Genomic DNA, 13748 nt, shown 5'->3' on the forward strand with positions numbered 1-13748 from the left:
GCAGCCCGTTTGGTGGCTGCTGGCTGAGGTGATCTACTGGACCAGTTCCAACACTTTTACTACCTACCAGTCACTCACACACCAGGATGAGGACACAGAGGGTTTTAAAATACCCGAGTTACTCTTTTAGTACATTTACTCGTCCATCACAAATCATGTATCTTCTTCTTCTTTGTCTTTCAGGACATCTTGAACAACCTGGACTCTTGTGATCTGGATGATGACGACCTCATGCTGGACGCAGACGTCCCGGAGGACGCCTCGCTGCACAGCGGTGTGTATGTGTGTGTGTGTGTGTGTGTGTGTGCTGTGATTTTCCTTTAGATGTTAGATCAGGAAAAAGGACCCAATGAATGGATCCAAAACTGATCCGGATCCTGAAACTGAACTGATTTAAACTGCTGAATGAATTTTATCTTAACTCTTAACTTCACATAAGCTAACAGGTCAACTTTAGTTTAGTTTACATCCAATCTTCTCAGGACTCAACAGAACTCCATTTCTTTTTAATCTGGGCCGTGTTTGTACATATTTGGCTGTTGTATTCAAAGCCACCAGACTCCATTGGCAAAAACAGTAATTTTACCTCGTAGAACAGTGGAGCTGCTGCTTCTGTCAGTAAGTCTGTTTGTGGTGTTGTGTGACTTTTGTGTTTTAAAGGGTTAGTTCAGAAACAATCTTTGGTGTTTTAAAGGGTTATTTTGGATCCAAACTAACCATTAAAAACACAAAAGTCACACATACAAGTCCAGTGTTCTGCAAGGTAAAATTATGTTTTTGTCAATGGAGTCTGGTGTCTATATATAACAGCTGTTTGTGGTTAAACAAAAAGGATCTTAAGAGACCTACTGGGCCAATTGCAACACTTTTAGTACCTACCAGTCACCCAGACAGCAGGAGACGTACAGGCAGGACCCAGGTTTAAAAACACCAGCGTTTTCCTTCAAGTTTTGTCCTCATGAACTCTTTTCTGTTTGCTGCTGGTCTGAATCCTGCAGATGGAGACGGGATTTCCCACATGGCTCAGTGGAGGATGAGGCAGCTCTGCTGGGGAACGCAGGACGTCCACAACGACAACGAAAGGTGAGCAAAGAAACTTTTGTCCCTGTGGTCCATCTGCAGGTTGTTTCCAGACTGCAAACAAGTGAAATGCACATAGAAACATTTATTCTTTTAGCAATTATTCAACTCAAAATGTTTTACATAATGTGAAAGGAAAGAAAGACAAGACACAATATAAAAAAGATCCATTCAAACTAAAATAAAATAAAATGGGAGATAAAAATGAGAAGAGAGTAAAGATAAACGTGGTCCCAAATTGAGTTCAAGGGAATAAAAGAGGCTTTTAAGGGATAGTTCAGATAATTTTAAGGGTGGAAATCAGTATCAGTCTAAGTGTTCATCACATTTAGAATATTTAAACTGAAGCCATTCTCTCTTCTCTTCAAACCCACCGGACTCCATTGACAAAAACAGTGATTTTACCTCGCAGAACATGGCTGTTTGCTGTGCTACCGCTGCCTCGATCAGTGAACCAAAACACTAAATCAGATTCAAACTAATCATTTAAAGCAGCAAAGTCACATAATAACACAAACAAACTAACTGATTGAGGCAGCAGCAGACCAGCATCTCCTGAGTTCTGTGAGGTAAAATTAGTGTTTTTGTCAATGGAGTCTGGTATCTTTGAGCGAAGAGAGAACAGCTTCAGTTCCCTGTCAGAAAGAGCTGTGTGACAGAAATGTAAAACAGTGAAAATACTCTAAATACTGTCAAATTAACTCTCCAAACATTTTGGATCATGAAGCAGAACTGTAGCAGCAAGAGAGAGGAGTCAAGCTGTCGCGTTAACGACGTTAAAACTCACAAACGTTTCCATCGTCCCCGCAGTGACTTCCAGTGCTTCAAGCTAACTGAGGATCCCGGGAACAAGAGGACGGACACAACCGGGGACAGCGACCTCATTCTGGACCTCTGTCCTCAGAGGTGACTCAGAACATCCCTCTGCTCTGAGCTCACAGACACCAGATTAGTTCTTATCTAAAGGTTTAATGTCTGACTGGTGTCATCAGCTGGATTTATAACATTTATTCATATTTCTGGTAGTTGATTAACAGTAAAAACTGGTTTATTGTTAATTTTGTGCTGCCAGACTTCTGTTACTTTACCTTCCTTAATTGTTGCATTTATTCAAAGGAGTTTTGAATGGGTTTCTGGATGTCAGCCATGACAGCAATGTGAAAGTTGTATGGAGTTTTGTAGCATTTAGATGTCAATTGTTGTATGTTTGTCCCTGAACGCAGCAGGCGGAGGTGTGTTCAGGGACATCTGTAAACGTGAACAGTTTATTCTTTATGTCTGCCCCCCCCTCAGGTCTCCCTGCGTTTCTCCTGGTTTGGGTGTCGATGTGGAGGAGCTGGCTGAGGACTGCTCTGCAGTCAGGTCACAGCTGGAGTACCTGCAGAGGTTACTGCTGCAGGTGAGGAGGAGGAGGAGGAGGAGGAGGAGGAGGAGGAGGAGGAGGAGGCATCTGGGTCATTTAAGTTTTTCTGATGTAAACATGACATCTGCAATTGTTTAACAAAAAACAGCTGTTATATCACTCTCTTCAGACACACCAGACTCCATTGACAAAAACACTAATTTTACCTTGCAGAACACAGAAGTTGCTGGTCTACAGCTGCCTCAATCAATTAGTTTGTTGTGGTTACTGTGTGCTACAACAATATTGTGTTGTATCCAAACTAACCCTTTAAAATACTAAAGTCACACAGTAACACAAACACACTGACTGATGGAGGCAGCAGCAGAGCAGCAGCTCCTGTGTCCTGTTCTCTAAAATCCCTGTTTTAGTGAATGTAGTCTGGTGTGTGTGCTGTTTGTGGTTAAACCAAAAGGATCTTCCAGGTCTCTCTTTGTAGGGATCCTTTCCATAATGGTGTGTGTGTGTGTGTGTGTGTCTCAGGAGGAGGATGCAGACGATGACACTCTGACCACAGACACTCTGAGCCCTGAGGCCGGCAGCTCCGACTCGCAGGTGAGGACGCTTTCAACCTTTATTTAAACAGCTAGTGTCGACACAGCCTTTCCACAGCCCTAACTCTGTGTGTGTGTGTGTGTGTGTGTGTGTGTGTGTGTGTGTGTGTGTGTGTGTGTGTGTGTGTGTGTGTGTGTGTGTGTGTGTGTGTGTGTGTGTGTGTGTGTGTGTGTGTGTGTGTGTGTGTGTGTGTGTGTGTGTGTGTGTGTGTGTGTGTGTGTGTGTGTTCAGGTGCAGGCTCTCCTGCAGGAGGTGCAGCAGCTCAGAGAGGAGCTGAGAAGCCGAGACCGAACCATCACACAGCTCACCCTCCAGCTGGTCTGTCTCTCTCTGTCTGTCTGTCTCTCTAGCGTGTTTACATTCGCGTGTCTGCATGTTGCCGTTAACGCGCTCCTTCCATGTTTCCATGTGTGAGCAGACCGTTCCCACGGCGACCGGCAGATGTCGTTGCCAGGAGACGATGGAGAGGACGGATCGGCACACACAGACGAGTGTGGCGGACAGCGAGAGTGTGGCCTCGCAGACGCCCTGGAGAGAGCACGGCGTGAGCACACACACACACACACACACACACACACACACACTACCATCAAGATAAACTATTTAACAATAAAACCATTAGAGTTCAAATTAAAGGAGAATATAAAGTTTAAAGCTTCAGTAATCAGCGCACGTCTTTAACCCTTAGAGGTCTGATCATCTTCACTTTATATTTGACGTTGACAGACTGTGTAAAACCGGAGACATGATCGATTTAATCTGATAGTAAACAAATATTTATCCGTCAGGTTTTTAAAAAATTCCGAATATATCGAAAGAGATGCAACGGCTGCCCATCTCACTATTACACACAGATAAATATTTGTTTACTATCAAATTAAAACTGTCATATCGTCAAACATAAAGTGACGTCGACAGCAGCGGTGTTTTGATCACGCCGCTGTAAAACTCTCGTCTTTCTTTGACTTTCTCTCCATTTTCTAACTTTTTCTAACCGTTTGTGACTCTTGTGATTAATTCTCCCGCTGCGGTCCCTGGCTTTGAGTGTAAAGATCATTGTCACTGTTTTTCTCCTACAGAATCACATTTTTAGAGGAAAGTCACGAAAAGGTCCAGCTGGGCAGTGACTGACTCTGTAGTGGCTCCACATGCATTCGATTTAAGATAAAGTTTCTGTGATGTTTGTGAAACTTGGTGGGATCCTTAATTATTTTGACCATTTTGAGGTGAAACTTAACGTCTGATGTGGCTCTTTGGCTGTTTGGCACTTTTACGGTTGATGTATGAAACTTGGTGAGCAGATGTAGCTTCTCCAGCTGTTGGCTCCACAGAATAAACGGCCCTGATGGAGCGCGGCCATCCGTAGGGCCCAAAAGATAAAACAGGAATCTGTTGTAACTTGGACAAAGTTGCTCCGATAATCATGAATTTTGTTCAATACTTTGATCACTTCAGGAATAACAACAGGGCTGCTGCTCCCCTGGATATGTGAAATAAGATCATAAAACAGTAAAATAGTTAAAAATAAGATCATAAAACAGTAAAATAGTTAAAAATAAGATCATAAAACAGTAAAAGAAACAGTAAAATGTTAAAAATGAAACAATAAAGATGGAAAAAACATAGTATGATTATTAAAAACAAGATAAAAACAGTTAAATATAAAACCGTAAAAACAATAAAAACATAGAATAGAATTATTCAAAATAAGAGAATAAAAGAACCGAGCAGTAAAATAGTTAGCCGACGTGTCTCCCTGCAGTCCGTCTGGCTTTTAGTTTTACTCCTGAAGACAAAAGTCCGTCCGTCCCCCCGTCCTTTGGTCCGTCCCCCGTCCGTCCCCCCGTCCTTCGGTCCGTCATCTGGTCTGTCCCCCGTCCGTCCCTCCGTCCTCCCGTCCTTTGGTCCGTCCCCCGTCCGTCCGTCCTCCCGTCCTTTGGTCCGTCCGTCCCTCCGTCCTCCCGTCCTTTGGTCCGTCCCCCGTCCGTCCGTCCTCCCGTCCTTTGGTCCGTCCCCCCTCCGTCCTCCCGTCCTTTGGTCCGTCCCCCGTCCGTCCCTCCATCCCCCCCGTCCTCCTCGTCTCCTCTTCTTCCTGTCTCCTCTTGATGTGCTGACCCTGGACCCTGTCCCGTCTCTCTGTCCCGTCCCCTCTGTCTCTCCTCAGGCTCTCCCTCCCGTTCCTTTCCTCTCTCCACCCTGGCAGTATCAGCGCTCCAGGCCTTACAGGGTGAGGCCGAAGCCCAGCATCCCCTCACACCTCGCTAGGAAAAGTGAGTCTCACCCCCCTCTGCCCCCCCATAGCTCCCAGAAACCACCTGAACCCTGAACCCATCCCCCCCTGGTCCACCCTGCTGGTTCTTTTCCTCATCTCATCCTCATCGTTATCACCCGTAACAGACATTAAAATCAGAGAATCAGGTTCCATGAACCCCCCCTGCACCAGAGGGACGCTGGGTCGGTCCATCACTGGCTGTAACTCCTCACGTTTCTACACTTTCAAAAGGTTTTTTGTTGAGTCTGAACTGTTTTATTCACTGTAACATACAGGAAAGGTACAAAGTTCATTTATTCATCATCACAGACTCAACAGAAACTTATTCTAATTAAATTAACTGAACAAGTTCAGGGTTTCCGTTCATATCAAATCCTCTATTGAAAACAAACCTAGTACAAAATGGCCGCCAGAGACCCAGATCTGTGTGGTCTGTTAAAAACATTCACGGAGACCAGAAGTGACAGTAGATTAATATTATTCTCAAAATTATGCTCAGCCGAGACACGACTGCCCCGAATGTGGCGCTGCACATTAAAAGTCTGAAGGTTATTTTAATTAATTCAGGAGGACGTGGAGTTCAGACATGAGTTTAATCTGCTGGTCACTTCAAGTTTTAGTTTTAGAGTCTCTTACCCTCATCGTTGATCCTTCATTAATCATCAGATCGACCTTTTTCCTTTTGTCCTGTTTCGCTCTTTTCAGTTTCCAGCTCAGCTTTTACTTCCTGTCCCGTTTGTTCACCTGTGCTCGTGTACCTGACTGAGAGATCATGACTTCTTCTGGTGTGTTCGCTCCTCTAACCGTCCTCCCTCTGTCCTCTGTGTGTTTCTGCCTTCTCTCCTCTCCGCCGTCGCCCAGGAGTGGAAAACTTAGTGCTTTACTTCAGCGACACGGCGTGGTACGGTAGCAACTTTTTGATTTTATCCTCCATCTCCACCTCCACCTCCATCTCCCTCCTTTCTCCCCATCCCTCCCTCCATGTCCAGCCCAACCCAACAGGTTCATTCAGGCTGTTAAATGCTCCACTTTCTTCACCAGTGTTGTTTTGTCCAACCAGTATTTTGGAGGTCGGCAGTAAAAGATAAGCTAGCTAGCTAAACTACGTGCCAGCTAAGCTACGTCCCACGTGCTAACGTGACATCATCTTGTTGACACCAGGATATGAACAAATTAGGACTCAGATTATCTTTTACTGCCGTCCTCCAAAGAGACCAAGCTAGCCAGCTTGGTCTCTTTGGAGGACGGCAGTAAAAGATAATCTGAGTCCTAGCTAGCTAGCTAAACTAAGCTAAGCTAAGCTAAGCTAAGCAGATGTAACTGAGCAGTTTTACACCAAACTAAATGGTTCTTCACTGAGCTTCTTTTAAACTGACAAACATCGTGTGTGATCGTATTTTGGGGTAGATGATCGTCCACCCGTCGTTAACCAAAATAACAAGCTTACTGTTGTGGATAGTCAAATATAGTGGTTCTATATGTGCTTAAAAGCGTCCTCATCCACTGCTGTGTGCTCCAACTTAGCTGTGTTACACTAATGTGTCCCCCATAAACAAATGACAGGTGGGAACTAATGAGCTAAATCATGAGGCCTGCCACCGTGAGGGGAACTGACACAGTTATTTATAATAACTGAGAAGAAAATAAGAAAATAAAGAGTAAATCTGGCTTCACTTTGAATTACTTACTAATACTATTTGAATTACTTATATGAACAATCTTTTTTCAAAGAATAATTCAGAACTTTCTCTCTTTGTCCTCAAAAATGACAAATAACTGCACATCTTCAAACTTTAGAAGTTCCTGCTGCCAACTATTACTCAATAATAAAACAAATCAATTAATTAATGGGGCACGATCAGCCAATCATGCTCGTTATTCCGAGACCAACGTCACCTGTATCCAGGTGCTCGCATCTCACGCTAAACCGATTACGATTGGTTGGAAGTGTCACGTGATAAGAGATGCCTTCAGGGTTCACAAAAACCTGTATGGCAGATTAGAGCAAAGCTGATTGGAACCACATGTTCACTGAAACTGTCAAATTATCCTACTTTTGGCCTTTTTTTGGATTATTGATCGTACAAAACGAGATCAAAACTTTATTCGTCTCTCGCCGTTTGACGACTGTTTGCGTTTTTTCTGAATTAGATGGGGCACAGCGGAAGCACGAAGAGTAAAAACTTAATTTTCTGCTATTTCTAGGGCCCTTTTTGTAAATTAAAACACACCTATTGGTGTTTTTGTAGTTCTGTGTGATTTATTTGCCTCCTCTTCATCATGTAGAATAAACCAAACTACAGTAAAAATCCAGCTGTGGGTCAAACTAATGAATCAGATTAATAAGAAACTTTTAATGTAACACCACAACATCAAGAGTAAAGTAAAGTACTGAAAAATTCATAACAACTTATTCCGCCCTCCCCAGACCGGCTCTGTGGGCTGGTTTACCCATGATTCATTGCTTCCCGGAGGACAGGTCACACCTTTGCGCTGAAATGAGCCCAGAGAAGTCGGGTCCAGAGGCTCGTAAGGAGCTAAAATTATCTCTCTAAATGGCTCTTAAATTCTGCATTAGATGAGGTGCACTTCACTTCAGCTCGTTCAGTCGCTCAGAGCAGTCGGGCCGCCGGAGATGAGATCGCTCCGGACGTCTCGGGGGAAATCATGTCACGTCCGCGCGGCGCTGAGGACTCTGGGAGTTCTGATTGTTGGCTAACACGCCGGCCTTAGTGAACTCATGTCAGACGAGGAGATAAACAAAACTTCTCAGCAGTAAAACAAGAACACAGTGTCTGTTCTTAGAAAGCTGTTAAAGCAGCTTCCACCGTCCGGAAAACGTCCCAAACTGAACTCAGCTGAAGTGTTTCTGTCCTCTGTTATTACTATTTTGGTTAAATGTGAAGAGTCAAAGCACTTTAACCTCCAGCTGAAGTGTTTCTGTGTGGATTTGTGTCGTAACATTAATTAAAGTTCACAGTTTAACGCTTCATGTTCCTCTGAACAGAAACTCTCTCTCCTGCTGTGTGTTTAGCTCTGTTAGCGCTGCTAGCTGTTAGCTCCCTGAGGTCTATTAGCTGTGCTAGCTGTTTGCTCTGTTAACTGTTAGCTCCCTAAGGTCTATTAGCTCTGCTAGCTGTTAGCTGTGCTAGCTGTTTGCGCTGTTAACTGCTAGCGCTGCTAGCTGTTAGCTCCCTAAGGTCTATTAGCTCTGCTAGCTGCATCAGTCCTTTTTTTAGCTGTCTTACCTGTCATCTTACCTGTGTTAGCAGTAATTATGTTAATCATAATTATAGTGCAGAAATGTCAAAAACTCCTCATCATGATTATATTATATTATATTATATTATATTATATTATATTATATTATATTATATTATATTATATTATATTATATTATATTATATTATTAAGAATCAAGTGATAAAATATGTTTTCGGTAAAGTGATGTTATCAATCTAACGAGCCTTCGGGGGCCAATAAGAGGACAGGAAAGAGTGTGTGTGTGTGTGTGTGTGTGTGTGTGTGTGTGTGTGTCACAGAAACACACACACACACACACACACACACGGTCGATGACACACTTCCTCTTCCTCCTCTCTCTCCTCCCTCCTCTTGAATCTTTAATGAGGGAAGGACTCGGACTCGCTTCAGGATGATGGCGAGCGTCCGTGCAGGTGGACGGACACACAGACAGGTGGGCAGACACACAGACAGGTGGGCAGACAGACAGGCTGCAGTACCACTGCCCCACCACCAGGTGGCAGCGTCCACCAGCGAATGTTTCCTCCTTGTCAGACGAGTTCAGTTGAAGCTCTTTGCTCTGCAGAGACCCTCCAGGTGTTTTTTCCACCCATTCACCACGGCACAGGCTCAGCGGCGCCCCCCGCAGGCCGAGTGCAGATTCCAACCGTCAGAAACATCCACAAACCTGAAACCCTCGTCTTCCTCCGAGCCTCGGAGCTCCTCCAGCGTCCAAAACAACTACTTAAAACACACGTTCCTTCATCTCCGTGAACACACGCTGGAGTTAATCCTCTCTCACACACACACACACACACACAAACCTCGTCCTGCTGCCACAAACAACAAATGTGGATTCATCCGCCGCTGAAAATAGTCCCCATCAAATGCACAAACTTTATAACTTCGAGGTGCTTTTGTGAGATTTGTTTACAATGAAAACTAATAAAATAATAATAATATAATAAAAAAATATAGATCAACAAAACGTTACAGTCCTGTAATCCAAGACCACGTCTCAGTGACAGATTACTGCCTGTGCTACTGTGTGAGGACAATACACTGATTTAACTAATGCAGGAGAACTGAATCTGTCCATTGACGCTCAATAATGAAGTGAATTAGGCCTGAAGACGTCGGCTCACACAGAGCTTCAGACATGTTGAAGGTTTAGAGCTGCAGCGAGCAATTATTTTAATTATCCATTAATTGTTTATTCTATCAAACATCAGCGATAGTGACATCTCTTAAGATCTTGATTTATGCATCCAGCAGTCCAAACTAGAGCTGAAATGATTAGCTGAATAATTAGTCGATTAATAGAAAATGAATTAGCAGCTATTTTGATTAACTTGTTTGTTTCTTGTGGTGCCAGTTTTGATGTTTTTATCTGCACCTGATCACAGTAGGTCCACTAAAAGAGCTTGTTTGATCCACTGACAGGCTCAGAGTGTTATTCTAAGAAGATCCTTTTGGTTTAACCACAAACAGCACACACACCAGACTACATTCACTAAAACAGGGATTTTAGAGAACAGGACACGGGAGCTGCTGCTCTGCTGCTGCCTCCATCAGTGAGTTTGTTTGTGTTATTGTTTGTTACAAAAGTATTGTGTTGGATCTGAACAAACCATTTTAAACACCAAAGTCACACAATAACACAAATAAACTAACCAATTAAGGCAGCAGCAGACCAGCAACTCACAGGTAAAATCAGTGTTTTAGTGAGTGGAGTCTGGTGTGTGTGCAGAGAGCGATATAACAGCGGTTTGTGGATCCTTTCCATACTGCTGTCACACTTCCTACCTATTCCACCACTTTTTGTGCCCAGGTTTAAAAACTTTAAAATGCAGTTTGTACACGGTTTATTGTCTGCATAACATTTGTTTGATTTATTCTTTGAAAAACAGGCCGTTTTGTAACTCGTTAACTCTGCAGACTCTCCGTTATCTTCACTGTAATCCTGAGCTCATTGTCTCTGTAGGTTGATAGGGATCCAGGCGCAGTGTCGCTGGATGAATTTGTTGAATCCTTCCATCTTAAGACAAAAGAAAATTGTGTCTTCAGAGGGAGTCGGATCAGTCGGCGTTGTGTGTGTAGTGTCGTTGAGCAGCCTTTCGACTGGCAGCAGTGCTTCTGTGATGAGCAGCAGCAGCAGAGTGAGCGATGACGTTACAGACGCTCGGTGAGAACAGACTGTAACTCCTAAATGTCCTCAGGTCGAGCTTTTAGAGCAAGACGGCGACAAACTGTGTTTTTGTTTCCCTGCGTTACAACCCGAACCCGTCACGTAGCTGCTGCTCTCTAATTTTGTGTGATGCTGTGTTGTTCTTCTGCTTTGGGGCTGCAGGTGGAAACTAACTAGTGGTTTGATTTGAGGTGCTGAGTGGATTATTTTTTATTCTGAATCCTCAAGCATCAAAAACTAAAGGAAACGGCTGAAAGGTCGTCAGATTTTACTTTAAATATGTGTCTTCTTCTGGTTTCAGCTCCTCAGATTTGAAGATTTGGTGCTTTTTGTCTGTTCATGTCACTGTGAACTGAATCTCTTTGGGTTTGGGATTATTAGTCACATAGAACAAGACTTATAGATGACAGTTTGACTATTTTGCTGCCATTTTATTGATCGAAGAATGAATCGATCACTTGTCTCTGCAAACAGAACAAATGAGTGTGAATTCAGGCAGGGTAGCTGTAATCTTTCATCTTATTAAGGTGAAGAACAAGGTGACGAGTATTATTATATATCGGTTTGTCTTATGGTAGTTGTCTGGCAGCATTTTGGAAAGGATCCCTACAGAGAGAGACCTGGAAGATCCTTTTGGTTTAACCACAAACAGCACACACACCAGACTACATTCACTAAAACAGGGATTTTAGAGAACAGGACACAGGAGCTGCTGAGTCACTCGTTGTGACTTTGGTGTTTTAACACGTTAGTTTTGGATCCAAACTAATTTCTTAAAACACTAAAATCACATTTTAACTGGAACAAACTAACCAACAATGCAGCAGTAGACCAGCAGCTCCTGTGTTCAGGAAAAATAAAAATACTGTTTTTGTCAATGGAGTCTGGTGTGTTTGAAGAGGCTACCACTCCTGAACCAAATTCCAACAAGGGAGTTCAATCTTGCTAAGTATAATAAAATGTTAATCAGTTCTCATCATGTCATTTGCATATTCATGTATTTATTTAATTCATTCATCTACTCTGCATTTCCTCCTTGTTTAGTATTTATCCAGAGCTTCATTTCAGTTGTTGTTGGTACAATATAGGAGAGAGGAGGAGGATGGCAACAGGTGTTGTTTTCCTCCTCTAAAAGAAACGTCTGCAGGTCTACAAGTGTAAACAATAATTGACAGAATAATCAGTTGTTGTATTTGTATCATCACTTTAATAATATCGAGGCGACGTCTCAGCACATCTATAAGAGGCATGAATCAATCAGAAAGATGAGAGTGAAGACTGTAAAATAAGTGAATTTCTGCAGGGACTCTGGTGCAGAAAAGTCGGAGCAGCAGCACGTAGCGAGACAGATAAAAGTGGTAACAGCAGATTAGTTATTACTTCACAGGAGTTTGCCAGGATCAATAAACTGAGATTGTAGCACATGATGGATTTCACCGCTCCGTATTTTTTCATACTTTTCCCTCTGATTCTGGGTGTAAATCGGATTATCAGTGTGTAGATGAGAGCAGGCTGCAGGATTAAAGTGTGGAAGGCAACAAGGAGCTTAACAGTTGTGTATCAGTCACACTCCGTTACATCCCGCTGCATGATGGGAGGTTGTTCCTCCATCTTTGTGAGGACCACAAAGATGTTCAGGCCCAGAGAGAGGACGGCGAGCACGTTTGCATTAGGAGAAATAACATTTTGGAGACTGAGGATATTTTTAGAAAGAGAAAACGGTGGGAAAGTCGAGATGTTTTTGGAAACCAGAGAGTGAGGGCGCTTCTATAAAGTTAAAACAAGTTTGGAATCTGAGGATATTTTTAGAAAGTCTGGACATTTTTTGGAAAGAGAAGACAGTTGGGAATGTTATTGTCTTCGGCAGTCAATGATTGAGAGGTCGGGACGTTTTTGGAAGCAAGGACAGTTTTTGAAAAGCGAAGAGAACCTGATAAAACGCTGGATATTTTTGGAGGAAGTAAACCAGGAAGTAATCTGGAAGGAAACAGGAAGTAAACCAGGAAGTATGCTAGGAAACCAGGAAGTAACTAGGAAAGAAACCAAAAGCAAGGAGATCTTGAGAAGAATCTGGACATTTTTGTAAAGTCGGGATGTTGTTAGAAAGTTGGGACCTTTTTAGACGGTGACACTGATGATAAAAACCTGTTTTCCACACAGAAAACTGATTAGGAATCAATAAAGGAATCAATAAAGATCAGAGAATCAATGATGGTGTTGGCATCCTGAGTACATTCACATTCACACCATTTGTTTTCTTCCTTTAATGAATAAATATTCTAATTATATAAATAATATCAGATGAATAAGATAAATCAGAGTCCTGGTTGCTGTCTTTGACTCGTTCTCTCCTGTCTTCAGTCACAGATACTTCACTCCTCCCGCCAGGAAGACCAGGAACCACTGACGGACCGAAGCCCACCGCCACCCCGAGCTCTGCCTCCAGCTAACCCCTGCTCCGCCCAGCCCGACACCCCCGCCGCCGACCCCGTGACCCAGGGAGGAAAGGATTATGGGAAAAGAGCGAGCAAAGAGGAGGCGGAGGAAAGAGGAGAGCCGAAGGAGAGGAGAAGAACCCACGGCAGATCCCTGCAGCTCCCCCAGCCCTCAAAGCTCCGCCTCTTCCTGTGTCACACCTCCGCCGCCGCCACGCCGCCGAAGACGAAGGCGCCAAGGCAGCCGTCTCATGACCCCGAGAGCAACGGCACGGTTAAGACCAAGATGGCGGCCTTTGCCTGCGGCTCCTCTCGGCTCCCGAAGCCAAAGAGCCACTGAGCCGTCGGCCTCTTAAAGCACCTCCCTAACACGCAGCGACGGACGCCAGCGAGTCACTCTGGTCGTGGTTTCGCTCTCTCGGTCACGATCGATCCCGAACTCCGACCTGTGGCGACTTCCTGTGCTCCTAAATCCCGAGAACGACGATGTGTGTGGCGGCGGGGAGCTCCAGGTTCTTTTAGCTGTAAATGACGCAGAAACACGAAGCGCTAACTTATTTATTGTGGATATTT

General features: G+C 43.8%; 1 protein-coding gene across 1 annotated transcript in view; it reads left to right on the forward strand.

Annotated features, from left to right (window-relative positions):
• LOC139220101 (serine-rich coiled-coil domain-containing protein 2-like) overlaps positions 1 to 13515 on the forward strand; it is a 40659-nt gene extending 27144 nt beyond the window's left edge. Inside the window, exons 6-13 of the mRNA XM_070852171.1 lie at positions 184 to 274; positions 999 to 1083; positions 1891 to 1986; positions 2374 to 2479; positions 2966 to 3037; positions 3269 to 3355; positions 3456 to 3581; positions 13102 to 13515. Of these exons, the coding sequence (XP_070708272.1) occupies positions 184 to 274; positions 999 to 1083; positions 1891 to 1986; positions 2374 to 2479; positions 2966 to 3037; positions 3269 to 3355; positions 3456 to 3581; positions 13102 to 13515 (1077 nt within the window). The remainder of the gene's footprint in view (positions 1 to 183; positions 275 to 998; positions 1084 to 1890; positions 1987 to 2373; positions 2480 to 2965; positions 3038 to 3268; positions 3356 to 3455; positions 3582 to 13101) is intronic.
• Positions 13516 to 13748: the final 233 nt, after the last annotated feature.

Source organism: Pempheris klunzingeri, chromosome 20, assembly GCF_042242105.1.
Source record: "Pempheris klunzingeri isolate RE-2024b chromosome 20, fPemKlu1.hap1, whole genome shotgun sequence".
Taxonomy (NCBI): domain Eukaryota; kingdom Metazoa; phylum Chordata; class Actinopteri; order Acropomatiformes; family Pempheridae; genus Pempheris; species Pempheris klunzingeri.